The sequence below is a fragment of the Manis javanica genome, chromosome 12 (genome assembly GCF_040802235.1).
Source record: "Manis javanica isolate MJ-LG chromosome 12, MJ_LKY, whole genome shotgun sequence".
Classification (NCBI taxonomy): Eukaryota; Metazoa; Chordata; class Mammalia; order Pholidota; family Manidae; genus Manis; species Manis javanica.
The window spans coordinates 28769936-28789104 of NC_133167.1; the positions used below are offsets into that span (position 1 = coordinate 28769936).

At 37.2% G+C, this 19169-nt stretch overlaps 1 protein-coding gene across 10 annotated transcripts in view; it reads right to left on the bottom strand.

The window, feature by feature from the left end:
• PARD3B (par-3 family cell polarity regulator beta) overlaps positions 1-19169 on the bottom strand; it is a 1156296-nt gene that overhangs the window by 265234 nt on the left and 871893 nt on the right. For all 10 annotated transcript variants that reach the window (XM_037009251.2, XM_037009249.2, XM_073218305.1 and 7 more), the window contains one exon: positions 677-883. In XM_037009251.2, the coding sequence (XP_036865146.2) occupies positions 677-883 (207 nt within the window). The remainder of the gene's footprint in view (positions 1-676; positions 884-19169) is intronic.

The following is a 19169-nucleotide window of genomic DNA, read 5'->3' on the forward strand; positions in this document are numbered from 1 at the left end:
AATATTAGGATATCAAGAAAAGTTAAAATGTAAAATACAAAAGAATGAATAAAAACATTCAGAATTTACCCTTCTATGTGGCTACTTGTTCCCTTTGAAGAGCCAACTGCCTAAATCTGGTTACTTCAAGCCAGATTTGACACTGGGGTTGGCTTAGCTGCAATATAAAAGGCTTGATATGTGGTAAAACTCTAATCTCTCTGAAAGCCAGCTTGTTAACCTTGGTCTGCTCAGAAAGCCCATATGCTGGGAAACAAACAGGGCAAGTTTATTTCCAGGAGAGGTTTCTGAGTACAAATATAACCCGACTACTTCCACCAATTAATGCAGTCAGTCCTCAGGTTGATGCTGTTCTAATGACTCGAATAAGAATGTCAAGAAGTGCATACTTAGTGCTCCTACCCTAAGGGTAAATGACAGCTGGTCCTTGTAGAAAAGTGAAGGAGAACATTTCTTTAGTGTTCGCACTATAAAATAAATTGCATATTGCGTTATCCAATTCCATGTTCGTTAAGCCAAAGGGCAAAACATATCAGGAAAATGAATTACTTTTAATATCAAAAATATAATTGCAATCCTTAAATCATTTTTCTCTGTAGTTAAGCACACATTCTAGCTTATGATTCGCGGGTAATAACGAGATGAAGAAACCATTTAAGGAAGCGCATTGCCCTACCAGCTTCTAACTCCTCAGGCCCGTCGTAAGATTTGTCAATGGCTGCTCTGAAGCTCTCGTTGCAGCCGCGACCGCGGACCATGTGTGGTCGGGGCCTGTGGAAGGGAAGTTCATTCTTCCTGACCTCAGCAACGGCAGTCTGCAGGCTCTCCAAGGAACTAGACTTTTTCAATCCCAGAGTGGGACCGAAATCTTTGCTTGGAGATTCTGGAAAGGAAAGGGCAAAAGGTTAGTCTTCTCCTAGTGAGATAGTGCAGGGCAGTGGAAAGGTTTACTTTTCCCTCCCAAATTTCTGTTTGGGCATCTTAAAAAGGGGATGTTAAGTGAGTGGGGACTTGGGATTAAACCCCAGCTTTGCCACTTTTCATGACTTCAATCAAGTGGCTTGACTTCTCTGACCTTTAGTTTCCTTTTCTATAAAGTTGTGGTAAGATTTTAAATGATAATGTATATCATATATTAAATAAATATGCATGTGTATATATGTGCACATGCATACACATATATATGAATCTTAAAGGTTATAGCAATCTATAGATTATATGTATGATAGTGTATACATGACTGTGTGTGAGTATACACACACGCACACACATGCACACACAGACCCACAGAGGGTACCTAAGATAATGAGTACTTCTCTCATAGTACCTATCCCAAGAACTCCCTTACACTATTTCATTATTTCCATCATTTTTTTTTATGATTAAGGAGCATACATACTACACACAGAAATCAAAGAACACTGCAGTGATTTTAATTTTGTGATTAAACTCTTTACCTTTCCCTAGTGGCTGTTAATGTATGGTGAAAGCTATTTATTTAGTCAATGGGAAAAAAAAACAAAGCAAGAAAGATAAACAACTTTTCTGTGTCAATGCTTATTGTTTCAAATATATTTCTCTTTGGGTACCTAGGAAAGGGACAACTTCCTTTATATAATTTAAAATTCAAAAAAGGAAAAGTAAAAACTAAGTCAATTTTAAGAATTCGTTTTCAGATACACTTATTTCACTTGCTTTGTCCCCTTTCACCCATGCCTTGACCTCCACTCCCATCCACAGCCAGGGTCCCAGTGGTGTATAACAGGATGAGGCTATATAAATTCCAGCAGTACACGGAGTAATTGAGAGATGGAAGGAACTCTATGAGGGCCAAAGCTCACGATCCTCTCCAGTTAAGAACGAGATTACTGTCAGCTATCATGAAGAAGCTACATTTACACTTCTGGGAATAAAATACTGCAGTTTTTCAATTGATACAGATTGAACACATATTGGGGATTATGTACATAAAGTACAAACTTCAAAGCCTAGCACACAGTATGGCTCAATAAACAGCATTATCTTTTTTATTATCATTACTATTTTTGTTTCTACTATTGCCACTACCATGAATACTACCACTAGTTGCTTAACCCAGTATTTGGTATTATAAGGAATACAAAAGAAGTATAGTAAAGGCCTTATGCATATGTACGTGCTCATAATGTTCAATAACAATACACACCCTTCTCTATGTTCTTAAAATGTTCAAAATACAATAATGACAATAATGCTAATCGCTAACAAAGCCATGCTTAGTCCTGTTTTAAGTGCTTTACCTGTATTAACTTACTCTCATCCTTAAACAACTGCCATTAGTGTTAGCCCTATTTTACAGATGAGAGAACTGAATACAGGGAGCAGTGAAATAACTGGCCCAAAGTTATTTAGTAAGTTATTTAATAAAGGCACTTAATTAGCCCTAGAACTGGGAATTATCTGTAGGCAGCTTAACTCCAGCTTTTCTGCTCTGTACTGCTTAAAGATGCACTTGGCCTCTGCCCTCTACTTGATTACGGTCAAGGTACTTAAACTGGCTGACAGATTCCACATCTCTAAAATGAGAGCATTAGTCTATACTAGCCTAGAGCCTAGTGAAGTAGGCAAACTGCAAAAATCAAATGTCCTTTAATAGTTTCATCTTAACTTACAAGTGGCAAATTTACACTTTGCACAAATACATAGGATGCCAATAAACACTGAGTTTTTTAGGTGACAGTGTATCTTCCACAAATACAACAGAGATGAGATTAATCCAAAAAAAAAAACTATAAGAAATTTCAGGGGCAAGTTTCAGATGCTACTTGCAAGTCATCAATACTGAGAATACATTACTACTATATCCAGAAAGAGGCCTATTTCTTATATTCTCAGAAAGGAAGGTTAAGTTGAAAAAACAGAAATTGGTTAAGATGATTTCTGACAAGAAAGCAAAAAGTAACGTAGAGGTTGGTGGTTTTGAAGAGTTTGGGGTTTAAAAGCTTTGGGGTTGACAGAAAAAATTCTACAGCATCAATCCCTAGGGATGTCTGACATGAAGTTTGGTGAAAATATGAAGACGAACACTATCTGAGAAAGCCTAGTTCCTCTGTCAACTATAGTAACCATTTTTATTTATTAATTGCCATTCAGTAGATTATATTAGAGCCCCAACTGTAAGTATTCCTGTCAACCTTTAGCAATAAATTCTAGGGAACATGAAAGTGAACAAATCATCCAAGATATAAGGCATGTCATCTAAAAGGAGCTCATCTAAACCTCGGCAAGAAGTCATATTTGAGAAGGAACAAATACACTGTTACTCATTCTAAGCAAACTGAACATCAAGGATTCATGGATTTTTCAGGATTAATAGAGCCAGCAATTAATTCACCTTATATAAATAGAAGTCACAAATTAGAAGTGGCAACTGATGTTGGCCAAAATTACAACATAGCTCTATTGGGTGCAGTGCATAGTAAAATTGGAAGCAAAAGGGTTGAGATTTAGTTAAGCAGATTGTCAATGTGGACTCAGGCTTTCATGCCTGGAAAAAAATATAGTTATTCCTGAGGAATAAAAAGAATGTAGCCATGGAAGAGAGACTGATGTTAGGAAAACCTGAGATCAGGAGAGTTGTTGCAAGGACTTAGAGGTACCTTGAACTGTATCTCCACATGAAAAGGACTGTGACATGGACTTTAACCAGGTTCCCCATTGCTTTTGTGTGTCCAAAGGCGTCTGACCGAAGGTCAAGGTTACTGGTTGAGGGGAGTGATTACTATGTCACTTAATGGGTATCAGTACTAAATTCCAACTAAGCACTTGGAATAAAGTACCCTACCATGTAAAGATTCTGCAGAGTACAATAAACTGTCACATTTAATCCCTGTTCCTTATTTCTGTGCTCAAAAATTTCCTGCTTAGGTTGACACTGCATAGGAACTTCCACAGCTTTTAGAATGGTTAGAGTCACCGTTGAGTTTAGCCTAACCATTTACACAAATCATATTTTTTCTAGGCTCCCACTAAAGTAGGTTTAACCAAATCCAAAACCTCAGTCACTGTATCCCACTGAAGTCGCCCTAAAATAGGATGACTCCTCACATTTTCATCCTCAGCTGATGCGATGTGGGTGGTGAATGATTTTAAGCAACAGTCTAAGAGTGATCTATGAATACCCCGTGTTATCCGTCATGGGCTGGACTTCAGCTAAATTTGAGCAATTACATGTCCCATTTAGAGCATCTATAGAACTAATCCGAAGGTGACTGTTCAATGATATCCAGGCCAGCTTAGGTTAGTTGCAATTTCCAAGGAATAAATCTTCCAAACTTCAGTAGCAGGGAATGACTTCTATGCCCAGCGACCACATTCTCTAAGATCCAGATAAACTTATCTTTCCATCAGAAACATGAACTTGAGCTATACAAATGTTTTGAAACAAACAATACCGCAGCTATCAAAGGTACTAACAGAGGGAGTTTACATGATAAAAATTATTCTCAAGGTGGTTTAAGAAATATTATTTAAGAAAATATAAAGTTCCATGTGCCAAATTTTCATTAAAATAAAGGACTCATAGAGAAATAACACTGAAATGTTTTTCTAAAAGATGTTTTGGCACTTTAGAAGATTCTCTGGTCCCAAATGAAAGATTGGCTTGACTTGGTTCCAGAAGGCTTCCCTGTACAGAGTAGAAGGAAATTGTAGGGTCATGTCTTCTGGTCCCACTAATCCTCAGAAATATGCACTACCTGTTGTTATCTAAAAAAAACCCCATTGTATTATGAAGAGAAAGGACACACAACCCAAGACTAAAGATTAAAAGGAGTTGTGCCATCATTTATCCTGGGGGCATGAAACGGGTGGCATGAGGGGCAGTATGGAGCTACTGTCTAGGAGGACAGGTGGCCAGGTGCCACGACAAAACAGATTCTTTTTGCCCCAGTCTTCTAGGTAGAAAGTTCCATTTCAACATACTGTGAAACAGGAAGTCCCTCCTGGAGGGTAGTTTGGATGTGGACCTCAGTTTCTCTGACTCAGTCTTGGACTCCTGCCCCTGCCTTAGGACTGACAGCTGCTGTTGTTTCCCTACAGGCAACACCCTCCACTCTGCCACTTATTTCTTGAGTTATTAACCCCTCTGTGCCTCAGTTTTCTTGTGCATAAAATGAAGATAAGACAAGCATGGAAGAATATCTGGCACATGGTACATGCTCACAAAGCAGTGGTGACCATTGTCAGTTACTTCTGTGCCACCTCTAGATAGCTGAGCAAGTGAAGGCCTAGCATGATTCATTTAGTTCAGTCCTCCACTGCCTTCTTACCTATTACTGCTCCTTCTGCAAAAAGCTGAAAAGGGCTTCATAAAGAAATGCTATCCTTCCTTTCTCATTCAAAAGTGGAGCTGATTTTTCTTAAACAACTCCTTACATTTTTTCATTTGAAATATGGTATATATTTCCATCTGTTCATCACACACAGAAGCTATTCTTGGTAAGATTAAGAGTGGAGTCTTGGGTGCCCTTCCCTTCAGGCTATAATCATTTAATTAGTCTGAGATTTCATTGGCAACATTTGAACTTCCCATTCCAGCATTACAGTCTTGCACTAAAAGAATGCCCTTAATCCAGAAGACCAGTAATTATATCTTTCATTATTGATGAAATTGCTTCCAATACATTCTCAGTAAAACATAAGGAATTATTTTGGGGAAGGTATTCACTTTCAGATACAGCAAGTTTTTCTCCCAGCTAGAGCTTTACCAATTCATATTTATGATAAATTAGCAATAAATAATGTATTAATTTGCACATTGCAATAACATCAATGGCCCTGAAGGCCCTTAGTGAAAATTAATTCAGAGCCCCTCCCTCTAAAATAAAGGAATTGTGCCTGGTAGTAAATTGGGGATCAAAATGATTACAATGTTATCTAGGGGTCACAGCATGAAATCTGAGAAGGCCAGGAATTTTTTAAGATAGCTTGCTTTCATTACCAATTTGGCCTCTCTGTATTATGAGCAATGAACTTTGGCAAAAATAATAGAAATGCTTTATTTGTTTCATGGGGAGTCGTGATGTGAAATTAATAGCCTTAAAACTCCTTGAATGAAAAATTAAAAATTCCAAGCAGGAAGTCACAACACCACTTTATTCTCCAACATAGCCCACTTTGCCTTTTTATTTTAGATTACACTTACTGAAAATTTTGTGTATTTGATTTTTTTAGTAGTTTCCCTAGAGGCAAAATATCTTATGCGCTTTAATAGTTATCATTGCAAATCCATTAGATAAAGGAAAAAAAAAATCCCCATAATATCCAAATGTATAATTTCCCAAATTATGTTATCAGTACTTTGTCCATAATAGGCCTAATTACCTCTTGCCTATCTTAGTGTTCTAAATATTGATCATCATTCCAAGCTTATCACAGTGGAGCTATTTATTACTGCAGGGCTTAATGTAATCTGGCTTATACATTATCTGCTGTCATTTGGATCTCAGCTCTTTTACTGGCAATTTCCAAGATCTCCAGAAGCAGAGCCTTTTCTTTTGAGGCTCATAAATCCCAGGGTCTTTTATCATTTCCTGAAATTCATATCAAAATTTTCAGTAATGAATTTCTCATTAAGTCATACATTTGTATAATTTTTCCTAATGTGTCTCCAAACATTGTCTGTTTTAAAGTAAAAATATCTAGAGAAAATATGGGCCTCTTAGATGTGCTAATACAAAAAATGCTTTGATTATAAGTGTGGGTATGGCCCTCCAAGGGTCTTCAAGTTTTTGCCAAGTGTTGCAATACATTCTAATTTTCTTCACTAAAAATTCCTTTCTTATAAACTGAAAGTCAAAAATCCCATGCAATATTTTGGTTTCTTTCCTGGGCTCAAATGCAGCTAACAAATTTAATGAAACTGAATTTATGGCATCAAAAATATTCTCATGACACTTTTTCTTTTATTCTCTTATTCTGTTTTGTGGATAAGAAAATGGACTCTCTGACTCAATTCAGTGGGTAAACTATTTTATTTATTTATTTTTAACATTTAAGTATGTTGATATACAATAGATTCTCACCCCAACTAGTGTAATTACTATCTGTCAACATAGGAAGATGTTATAGAACTACTGACTATATATATTCTCTATGCTGAGCTTTCATTCACATGACTAATTTATATTATGACTGAGATTTTGTGCCTCTTTATCTCCCTTCCCTACCCCATTTACCTATCCCAACCTCTCCCCCATGGTAACCACTAGTCACTTCTCAATGTCTGTAGGTCCACCGCTATTTTGTTTTGTTCTCAGATTCCACATATAGGTGAAACCATATGGTATTTGTCTCTCTGCCTGGCTTATTTTACTTAGCATAATACCCTCTAGGTCCATCCGTGTTGTGGCAAATGGCAGGGTTTCTTTTTTATGGCTGAATAATATTCCATTGTGTATATGTACCATATCTTCTTTATCCATTCATCTATTGGTGGATACTTAGGTTGCTTCCTTATCTTGCCTAATGTAAATAATGTGGCAATGAATATAGAGGTGCATACAACTTTTCGAATCAGAGATTTTGTTTTTTTTTTGGTAAATTCCTAGAAGTGGAACTACTGGGTTGTATGGTATTTCTATTTTTAGTATTTTGAGGAATCTCCATACTGCTTTCCATAGTAGCCGAACCAATTTACATTCCCACCAACAGTATAGGAGGGTTCCCTTTTCTCTGCATCCTCACCAACCCTTGTTATTTCCTGTCTTTTAGATAGTAGTCATTCTAATTAGATAGTAGCCATTCTAAATGGTGTGAGGTGTTATCTCATTCTGGTTTTGACCTGCATTTCCCTAATGATTAGTGATGTGGAGCATCTTTTCATGTGCTTTTTGATCATATGTATTTCTTCTTTGGAAAATTGTCTATTAGGTCCTCTGCCCTTTTTTAATTGAGTTATTTGTTTTTTTGGTGTTGAGTCATATGAGTTCTTTATATATTTTGGATGTTAATCCCTTAACAGGTAAATTGTTTACAAATATATTCTCCCATACTGTAGGATGCTTTTCTATTTTGTTGATTGTGTCCTTTGCTGTACAGAAGCCTTTTTGTTTGATGTAGTCCCACTTGTTCGTTTTTGCTTTTGTTTCCCTTGCTCAGGGAGATATGTCCAAAAAAATTGCTTATGCTTATGTTCAAGAGATTTTTGCCTATGTTTTCTTCTAAGAGTTTTATGGTTTCATGTCTTACATTTAGGTCTTTAATCTACTCCAAGTTTACTTTTGTGTATGGTGTTAGGGAGTAACTGGTTTCATTCTCTTGCATGCAGCTGTCCAATTTTCCCAGCACTACTTATTGAAGACACTAGCATATAATTTTTCATAGAATTCTCTAATAAATCTTTGTATTTGTGGTGTCAGCTATTACTTCTCTTTTTTTCACTTCAGTTATGTGTATTTGTTTTTCGTTTTTTTTCTTGATAAGTCTGGTTAGGGGTTTGCCTATTTTGTTTATCTTCTCAAAGAACCAGTTCTTGGTTCATTGTTTTTTTTATTGTTTTCTTAGTCTCCATTTTCTTTATTGCTGCTCTGATCTTTATTATGTCCTTCCTTTTACTAAGTTTGGGTTTCATTTGTTTTTCTTTTTCTAGTTTCTTTAATTGTGAGTTTAGACTGTTTATTTGGGATTGTTCTTGTTTCTTGAGGTAGACCTGTTTTGCTATGTACTTTCCACTTGTAACTGCTTTTGTGTCATCCCAAATGTTTTGAACTGCTGTGCTTCTGTTTTCAATTGTCTTCATGTATTGTTTGATTTCCTCTTTGATTTGTTTAGTGATACATTGATTATTTAGAAGCCTGTTGTTTAGTCTCCATGTGTTTTCTTTCTCCATGTAATTGATTTCTAGTTTCATACAATTGTGATCTGAAAAGATGTTTGATACAATTTCAATCTTTTTGAATTTATTGAGGCTCTTTTTCTGTCCTAATGTAATCTATTCTGGAGAATGTTCCATGTGCACTTGAGAAAAACATGTATCTTGCTGCGTTTGGGTAGAACATTTTGCATATATCTGTTAATGTCTATCTAGTCTAATTTGTTATTCAACACTTATGTTTCCATATTTATTTTCTGTCTGAATGATCTGTCCATTGATGGAAGTTAACAACCCCAATATGATTGTGCTGTTGTCTGTTTCTCCGTTTAGGTCTGCTTGTATTTGTTTTATGTATTTAGGTGCTTCTATATGTTGGCTGCATAGATATTTATAATGGTTATATCCTCTTGCTAGAAAGACCCCTTCATCATTATATAACGTCCTTTTTTGACCAGGTATTTTCTTTGTTATGAAATCTATTACCAAATTCTGCTACTCCTGCTTTTTCTTCCCTTTTATTTGCATGAAGTATCTTTTCTCATCTCTTCACTTTCAGTCAATGTATCTCTTTGGGTAAACTATTTTTAAAAACACATCTACGACCCTATCTCTGGCTAGTTCTGTTAAGGCAACTGAAGAACTCAGACAAGCCCATTCCCAGTAGACTGGTTTGTTTTAACCTTTTGTTTTCCCTCTATCTGCCTTATTAGGAAAACTATCAGATTAAAAACAATAGCAACAAAATCAAAATTGCATTAGAGATCATGAATTAATGTGGCTGCTTAAAGGAAAAACAAAAACAAAAAACTGAAACACTATTTTTATTATTAAAGTGGGGAAAAAAAGACTCATTTGAGAGTCAAATAAATAGACTTAAGCTTTCCTACCTGTGAAATAGAATCAATAGGATCAATACATGTTATCTACCATTTTCTCAGTCTTGTTGATCTTTGTATCCTTAGCACAGAGAAATACTAAATAAATATTTCTTGTAAGAATAAATGAAGGTGAAAGTAAAGGGTAGCTACAGTACTTGGATTCCCCTTTTCTCTGTTCTGTGAGGTGAACAAAGTTTTATGTGGAGAAACACACCCACAATTGCTGTGCTTCCTTAAAGCCCCCCATACCTTCCTGCACTTTGTTAATACAACCTTTAGGTTCTTTTGCATCACTTTCAAAGATTTAATAATTCCTGCCCTTCATATAATTATTCACTCGGCATCTTTATATTTTGTCTTTTTATATGAGTCATTCCTTTTGTTTAACTTCTTTCTTGTTACCATTGAGCTTTTCTGCCATTCCCACTTCCTTATGTCTTCTTTAACTGCTCTTATTTTTACCCACTGCCAAGAACACCTTTATTTGTCTTGCAGCTCTTACTTGTGTATCTTGACAACAGGCTTATCACTCTGACCACAAACTCTTTCACTGATTTTCCCCCTCTTTCCTTTTACCATTTATTCTTTGTAAGGCTTTCTTTAACAGCGTATCTTTCTTCTGCTTGTGATTGTCGAGTGGTTATGTCTTATGTGAGTCTATACTCTAGTACTCTCAAAATAAAGTATATAAAGAGTTCTAGTAAGTGTCTTAAAAACAATTAGCATAACTAAAAGGTCAGACTGATTTTTTGGATGGGAGCCCCATCAAGATATTTTTATATGTTGTATAAACTGAGTTCCTTTTTTTAGTTAAACATTATTTTTATATTTTTTGCTTTACTGCTTTCTCCCTTTTTTATAGCTGACTGTACTAAAATAAACCTTCAAATTCTTAATTACTTATTTACAGAACAGATAGAAAGTGAAGTTTTTAAGTTTGAAATTAATATAACAATCTCAAGTCAGCGCTCAATGTTTAGTGCATATGTTTGTGTGGTTCAGAAGAGGAGAAGATAACCATAACAGTAACTAACATTTCCTTGTTGCTCTATAATTTATGGAGTTCTTTCCTGTACAAAATTAGATCACATCACATCACATACAACTGATCTTACCCAAATTCATTTGTACATTAATGTCCAGAGACAGCTACAAAGAAGGAGAGAGGTAGAGCAGGATAAAGTAACTTTAAAGTAATGAGAGCAATTTCTCTTACTATCACTTTCAATGGGAGTATACCCGCAAGTGAGTATGTGTCTAGGAGTGAGTCAGAGTGTAGAGAAATGAACTGTTTGCTGTGAGTCTCTGCTTTGTTTTTTAATCCTGGGTAATTTTCTTATTGAGATTCAATTAACATATAACATTGTATAAGTTCAAGGTGTGCAACGTGATGATCTGATACATGTATATATTGTGAAATGATTACTACAATAAAGTTATCACCTCCATCACCTCACATAATCGCCATTTTTTTTGTGTGTGGCAAGAACACTTATGATGTACTCTATTAGCAACTTTCAAGTATATGATATAGTGTTGTTAAATACAGTCACCATGATGTACACTAAGAACTTACTCATAACTGGAAGTTTGCACCCTTTGACCAACATATCCCCATTTTCCTCATCCTTCAACTCTTGGCAACCAGCCTTCTATACTATGTTTTATGAGATCAGCATTTTTAGATTCCACATGTAAATGAGATTATAGTATTTGCATCTTTCTGACTTATTTCAACTTAGCATAACGCCCTCCATCTATGCCATCACAAGTGACAGAATTTGTCTTTCTTATGGGCAAATAATATTCTATTCTGTATGCATCTCACATCTTTATCCATTCATCCACGGATGGGCACCTGGGTTGTTTCCATGTCTTGGCTATTGTGAATGATGTGCAGTGAACATGGGAGAGCAGATATCTCTTCAAAACAGTTTTTTCATTTCCTTTGTGTTCATACTCAGGAGTGGGATTGCTGGATCATATGGTAGTTCTATTTTTAATTTTTTGAGGAACCTCTAGTGTTTTTCATAGTGTCTGCACTAATTTATGTTCCCACTAACAGTGCACAAAGTTCCCTTTTCTCCACATTCTTACCAGTACTTGCTTTCTCTTATATTTTTGTTAATAGCTATTCTAACAGGTATAAGGTGATGATCTCTGCTTGCTGCTTATGCCATAGGGCATGTTGCCATAGGGGGTATGATTCCTGAGTTTCAAGATTTATAACTTTCATGCATCCCCACCTTCGCATACAAGTCAACCACTTCATCTGGTACATGATGGAAGAAATAGCTCTGTTGAATATAATTTTGAGTTCTCTTCTTTAAGGTGAATTTAGGGTATTTTCAATGACATTTTGTGATTTCCTTTCCTTGATGACTTGGGAACCATTCTTGAAAGAATTATATATTATATCTTATGTAGAGTTCAGAACAACCACTCAACTTAACTTTCTTCCAATTCTTCTTTTAAATTCTGAGTTTGCAGGTAAGGAAACATGAGAGTATTAACTTTGAAGAGCTGCTCCCATGCTATATGAGGCCTTCCTTATATGGGTGGCTGTGCATTAGGCCCCTTCCACCTTCTTCGATACCTCAGAAATAAAAGATAAGGCACCTACTTCCTTCCAAGATGCTAGAGTCCATGTCTGAAACAAAGATGGATGTAGACGAAGTGATAACATCAGGGAATAAAGGGTTGTCCTTTAACATTTGTGAAGGGTCCAATGGGGGGGCCACACAGATACCCAAATTTTAGAAAATAAAAATATCTGATTCCTGGCTTTCTCTGGAGTTAACATTTTTAATGGGGGCCATGCTGTCTCTTCACTCCACTAATTCACTACCTCTTCAGCATCCCCTAATGATTAATTTTTAAACCAATAGCTATTATAAGCACAGGTTCTGGCAGCAGACTGCTTAGGTTCATGTCCCACTGCATCCCTGTTCCTATTGTGTTAACTTGGGAGGCTCTTACCTCTCTGTGCCCCAGTTTCCTCATCTGCAAAACAAATCATGATAGCGCTCCCTCACAGGGTACATGGGGATTATCAGATACAGAGCTTAAACATGGTGCCTGGCACACAGTAAATATTCAGTAAGCATTAGTTTGTACTGTATGTCTTCTTTATGAGCAATGTTTACACTCATTAGGAAGATTCTCTACAACCAAGAGAATGCCAAGAGGATTTCTGTTTCCATATCTGTATATCATGGGCCTAGGTCATCATTACTTTGGAATTTTCACTCTTTAATCAATCTTTAATCACTCTTTTTGTATTAAGACTTTTCATCAATTTTCAAATCATGTTCTATACGCTTCACTTCTTACAACAGCCCATGAAAGCTTGTTTCTTAGGGGGGCATCTTCCATAAAGAAAATGAATGCTAAAATTACTTGATGAGAGTGACTGTGTCTGGGACAACAAGAAAAGAGCTGATTAGTTTCTTTAACCAGCCACATGACTTTTCTCCCTCAAACTAACCCACGACACCATCAGTGAAATGACAAACTGGACAAGGTCATAGACTCTTGGGGTCATAGGTCAATAGGCATCTCTGTGAATGGTAGAGCTAAGAATGCTCGCATACAGCACAGGTCAGGGCTAGAGTAGTTTAGATTTGTGGAAGTCCAGAGAAAGAAAAGCACACTGTGATCCTGAGTCACTGATAAGGCTTCATGAATGAAGCAGGACTGGTCCTTGAGGATGGATGGAACACAGTAGGAAAAGTAGGAGGTGAAGAGGCACTCTACACAGGGGGAAAAGCATGAGGAAAACTCCTCACATGTGTACTGGGTAGTAGGAAGCTACATGGAGTGATGAGTAAGGGAAAACAATTGTGCTACAGATTGGTGGGAAATAAAGTAAGATATGAAGGGCCTCAAAATATGGCTAAGAAGACAAGACCAAAAACAGGAGCCAATTGGAAGCCTTTAAAGTTTTTCACCAGAGGAACTGCTTGATAATGTTGGTATTTTGAGAAAAGATAATATGGAAGACATTTATAGGATAAATTACAGAGAATAAAGACTGCTGCTATATTACGTAGCAATGGGATTCACTGCTAATAAAATACTTTGTTCTTTACTTTCTTCCTTTATGTAATTTCAGCCTCACGCTTTTGTGAAACAATTACTTCAAAAACACTGTTAGTGTGGTTAGTCATCTTTCCTCATAGAGAACAGAGTTACTTCCCCCAGATCTTTCTCTGACCAGGTGGGAAAGGCTGAAGAATCATGCTGAGGTCCACTTGGGAGGCAGGAGGTGCTCACAGTTGTGCCTCCATCATGTGTAGGACAGGGGCACTATGTGCCACCCCAAACTTCTTCCTGGTATGGCTAAGCTGTGACTCTCATGGCCAGACTCTGTGCTGTCTCCTTTTAAGTACACTTTACTATATTTTGTAATCTATAATGATTAATGGGCAGTAAAACTAATAACATGGGAACACACAAAATAAATGAGGTGGCAAATATGGAAAGGAAGTCCCACTTAATGTTGTTGTGAAATCTGACAACATTCTGGAGTGTCCCTATAACAGCCTGTGGAGCCCTTGCCAGGGGGAAACAAGGTTACAAGAAAGTGGTATTTCCATTAATAACTCCTCCTTGGGGAAGACTGTGATCAGTCTTGCACTGAAAGTCTTGCTGGAGTGTAGTGAAATGTCAGAGTACATGGAAACACTGCTTCACTCCATGTGAGGGAAGCTCCTGGAGACACTGGCAGAGAGCTCTCAGCTCCAGCTATCCTGATCTGGTCCTTTTATCTCCTCCTGGTGTTGACATCTGTTCTTTGTTTTTTTTTTCCCTGCCCAGTATCCACTCTTCCAACTGAAATGAGCATCCTGATTCCCTTGGGTTACTACACCTCCCCAACTCTCACCCACAAGTGTTCTTATGAGTCAGGCATGACTAGTCAGTGTATTTCATCCCATAGGCTGTTGGCCCATAGAGGGTTAATGAAAACTAGTCCTGGTAGAATGACCAAGAAAAAGTCATCAGCTTTGCCACTGGGTTACTGAGAGGGTAAGTCAGGAGCTGCTTATGGCCATCTTGCATTCCATAAAAATGAAGCTCATTGAGGGGAATTAAACCATGAGAGAAAGTATTACTGATACTGAGACCTTAGATCCAACCATGTCTTTATGTAAATGCTCCTCTGAATTTTTTAGCTGTGTGAGTTAACAAATTATCTTCTTTGCAAAAGCCAGTTTGAAATTTTTTTTTCTAGGAAGTTTTGATTTAATATCCTATTCTACAATCTCTCAGCCAATAATGACCCACCAGCTGTTTCTATCCAGGTCAGACAGATACTTGAGGAACAGGGAAAATTGTTCCTTGGCTATAATGTTTGGTGGAGGGATCATAAATGCAAAGCTGATCACAGCAGTGAGAGGTGAAAAGGCCCTCTTCAGACACCGGCCTAGAGGTGGTGTTGTCCTAGTCTATTACTGAGTGGACTTTAAGAGAGACAAATACCCAACAGAGAAGAGTTGTATTAAACTGATCCGCTAAGTTTGGCCCTGACTTCTCTGTGAAGAGGGGTCTATTCTCCAGATCATTACTAATAATGATAGACATACTACTAATTGTTATATACTTTAGAAAGATCAAATGGCTCTCAAAAAAGGAATAAAATCACTTCTTGCTATGGCTGACCAAGGGTTCAAACAGGCCTATCTACAACTGCATTAATTAAGTTATGGATCTTAAAGTGGTAAGAGTAAACCTGGTATCACTTTTAAGGGCCTGTTCTCCCCAGGGTATTCCCATGGCTACTCAACAGAGACCCCACATTTGTGAGAAGACAGAGCTGCCTCTTGAGGAGGAGGTGCCTGTGTCTGGATAGGGATTTGTGTTGTATGGGCATGCTTATTTCAAGTTTCTTTGTCACACGCTTTCTAAGTGAACTGCAAATAAGGAGCTTATCTGTATATGAACGAGGAAACAAAGGACTAAAAGCAGTCTAGTGTGGCTAACAATAAAGATGCTGATGTACGAAGCCTCCTTGGTGTGGACTTGGAATAGGTAGACCTAGGGTTAGGCAGGTCAGCTAACCTCTCTGGGCTTCAGTTTCTTCATCTATAAAAGTAGAATAATGAAAAATATAATACTGACGATGATAGTGATAGTGATGGTAAAAATAGCAGCAGCTCCCTGTACCAGGTATGTTCTGAGAATATTTTATATATATATGTTATACATACATACTCAGACACTTATTTATATGAGGTATATACTATTGTTATTCCAATTACATAGTTGGGAAATTGAAGCACAGATAGGTTATGTAACTTGTACAAGTTAACAGTAAAGCCAATCTCAGGGTTTTTGTTGTAATCAGTTGAAATTACACATGTATAGAAAGTAGTAAAGCTGCAACATACTCTATGTCACATATGTATGTCATTATGTTGATATTAGTAAGAAAAAAAGGGTTGTTTCCTCCACATGTATTACAGACACAGGACTCAACTGATCGCAAGATGATAAAGAAAGAAGGGTCTCTGTGAACACCTGCTCTTAAGGAGCAAGCAATCTATATGGAGAGTCAAAATGCAGAATTTGAAAGCATCCCCAAACAAGGCAGGATATAGCAAGATGTGGAGTGGGTACTAGGAGGCCGGAGAGAACAAGAAGCCTGTGGGTTGAAATGAATCCCTGGATAGACTGAGAGATGCTCATGGAGACTGAGAGGGAGTGAGGTGCGAGCAGAGGCCTGCTGGGAAGTGGCAAGCCCACCCATTTGTTTACTGCAGAGTATTCACAGGAGCCTGGGAGTCCAGAGGCAAGGACAGACAAAGATGGAAAAGAGTGAAGAGGCCTCTAGCGGCCAGACGCCCAGGTGTGCGTGGGCCCCAGGGGCAATATCAGGACTCCGAAGGCTGTGACCCTGTGTCCAAACAAAGTCACTCAAATACACAAAGGAAGGGCTTTTCTAAGTGTGCTGTGCCCTGTGTGTGTATGATCTAAGGACCTAATACTGGGAAAGATGCTTTGTTATAGCTCAACAACAACAAGCTAATCTTTATTTAAAACTGACTGTGGGACAGGCTCTGTGCCAAATGCTTATAATCTCTGGACAGCCCCAGGAAGGGGTTATTTTATTATATGTCTTTTAGAGAAGTCAGCCTCCCAGAACAGGAGTGTCAGTTCTGCCCCAAACACTGCAAAGCCCCATTTTACTTTTAATAATTAATTACAATAAAAACACACAGAAAATAAAGCTTTTCTAAAAAGTGTTTATATCAAAAAAGAAAGGACTATATGGTTCAATACTAATACTCCCACGCAAAGAAAAGAGCTTTTTGTTCTTATTTTAAAATCAACCTTTGAACAAACAGTGCCACATTTTATTTTCCCCTGCCTTGTTCTGGGTAAGAATTTAGGAAGGAGCTTGGGATGCATCATTAAATAGTTTTTCCCATCATCTTCTGACTGAGTTATTGGCACTAGTGATAGCCATGGGGGGAAAAATAAATGTTTATGATGATTTAAAAGGCCAATTATAAGCCTTTGCCTTATTCCTTACTCAGCATCCTGAATGGCATGTAAAAACGGCAATGAAAAAATACTACGTTAGACATTTTAGCTGAGAAGAATGTCAGTTTTCAGTTACACTTGAAGAATAAGGAACATTAGGATACCATTAACAGTTTCAGAGTAATGGAGGCAAAGCGGGATTGTTTTCTATTATTATTATTACGGCCATTAATGGGTCAGAGCCTTCCAAGGGAAAGAGGCTGGGGGCCAACCCAGACACTCTCAATACAGCATTAACTCTTTCAGGTCAAAAGGGCCCCATTTACTGGGCTGCGGCAGTCATTTAATAAATGATCCTCTCGTGGCCTCGAAGAATTTATCTCCTGTCTAGAGAGTCTGGCTTACACATTCCTATTTTCTGTATTTTATCCCAACAAATATCCCAGTAAGAGAAACGGTTTCTTTGCAGATAATTATTTAGGGAGGGAGGGAATATTTTTTAAAGCAGGAAAACAAAAACAACCTGTCACCATGCATCAGTCACTGTGTGCAAATCTGGAAAACGATAATAAGCCTCATGAAATAACAGAGTTAAGATGAAAAAACTAAAGGTGCAAGATGAAACGATTTTCTTTCAAAGGAGGTACCTGCTGAAATCATTTCTTCCCCCATTGCTCGCTTTGTGCAGTTTATATGTGACTAAGTACATCTAATCCTGTCTCTTTCTGAAGTTAATGTCAGCTACTAGAATAATCTGCTTTTTTGATTTAATTGCATAGTTTAACCTCTGACATAACCTTTTAATTCACACTATGATAGCCAGCCCGACAGAAAGTTTTTCTAGAAATATGAGTAACTTCCCTCAGGTAACGACTGCTTTCCCTTTTGTGGGTATAGAGGGGAACATTCTGCCCCAGATCATCAAATACACCACGGCTGCTCTGGCATTAGAGGAGGCTGGTTTACTGCAGGGAAGAGGGGAGCTTATTTGGGTATCTCGTATGTTAAAGGTTGATGCACAACAATGTGAATGTACTTAACACTAATGAACTGTACATTTTAAGACAGTTAAGATGGCACATTTTATGTTATGTGTATTTTACTACACTTAAAATGTCTTTCTAAAAGTTGGATTCATGGTTATTAAAAAGGTGTATGATCTAGAATATTGATGATAGTTTGGATGATGAAAGTGTTTAGGTCTACCTTGATTCAAGGTTATAGAAAAAGAAAACACTGTAAACATTTTGCTGTTGTTTACAGAATTCAATTTAATTAAGGGAACCGAATTAATAAGACTCCCTAGCTCCTCAAAACATCAGGACAGGAATCTTGGCCATAGAAGTGTAAGGATTTACACTGTAATCAAAAGGATTACACTGAAGCTTTTGGTTTTATACGGAAGCCAAACAATGATTCGGGCAGTGTGGAACTGATACCCAATTGAGTTTAGGCAATTTTTAAACCTGAAAAGTGATAAAATTCTGATGTTGTTTTAACCTTGGTTTATTTTTCCTTTCGAAGTATTAAGAAAGTTTCTTCTGTTTAACCATTTAAGGAACATGATTTGGGGATGCAACTTGCAACGGCAGAAATTTAAATGATTCATTTTCTTATTTAACTCATTGCAATATCCCAAGGGGAGACAGATATTAAAGGTTATCTTTTAAGTACCACTGGAATTACTAAAAATACTGACTCCTTAAAATGCTAGGACTAAAGTCTCTGGAAATAGGTAGTATAAGGATTCATAAGTAGACCATCACTAAGAAGAGAAAGAGATCAATAAGGTGAAATAGCAAACCAAGTCCAAACACGTATCATTTTGTAGAAATTCCTTTGCAAAGAAATATAAAGTAAAAACGGGGGGTGGGAACCTCCTTATTCGATATTTCTCTTTTGCCATATGTATTTTTATTTCAATTATTCCAATATGAGTTTTTCTCTCTGTA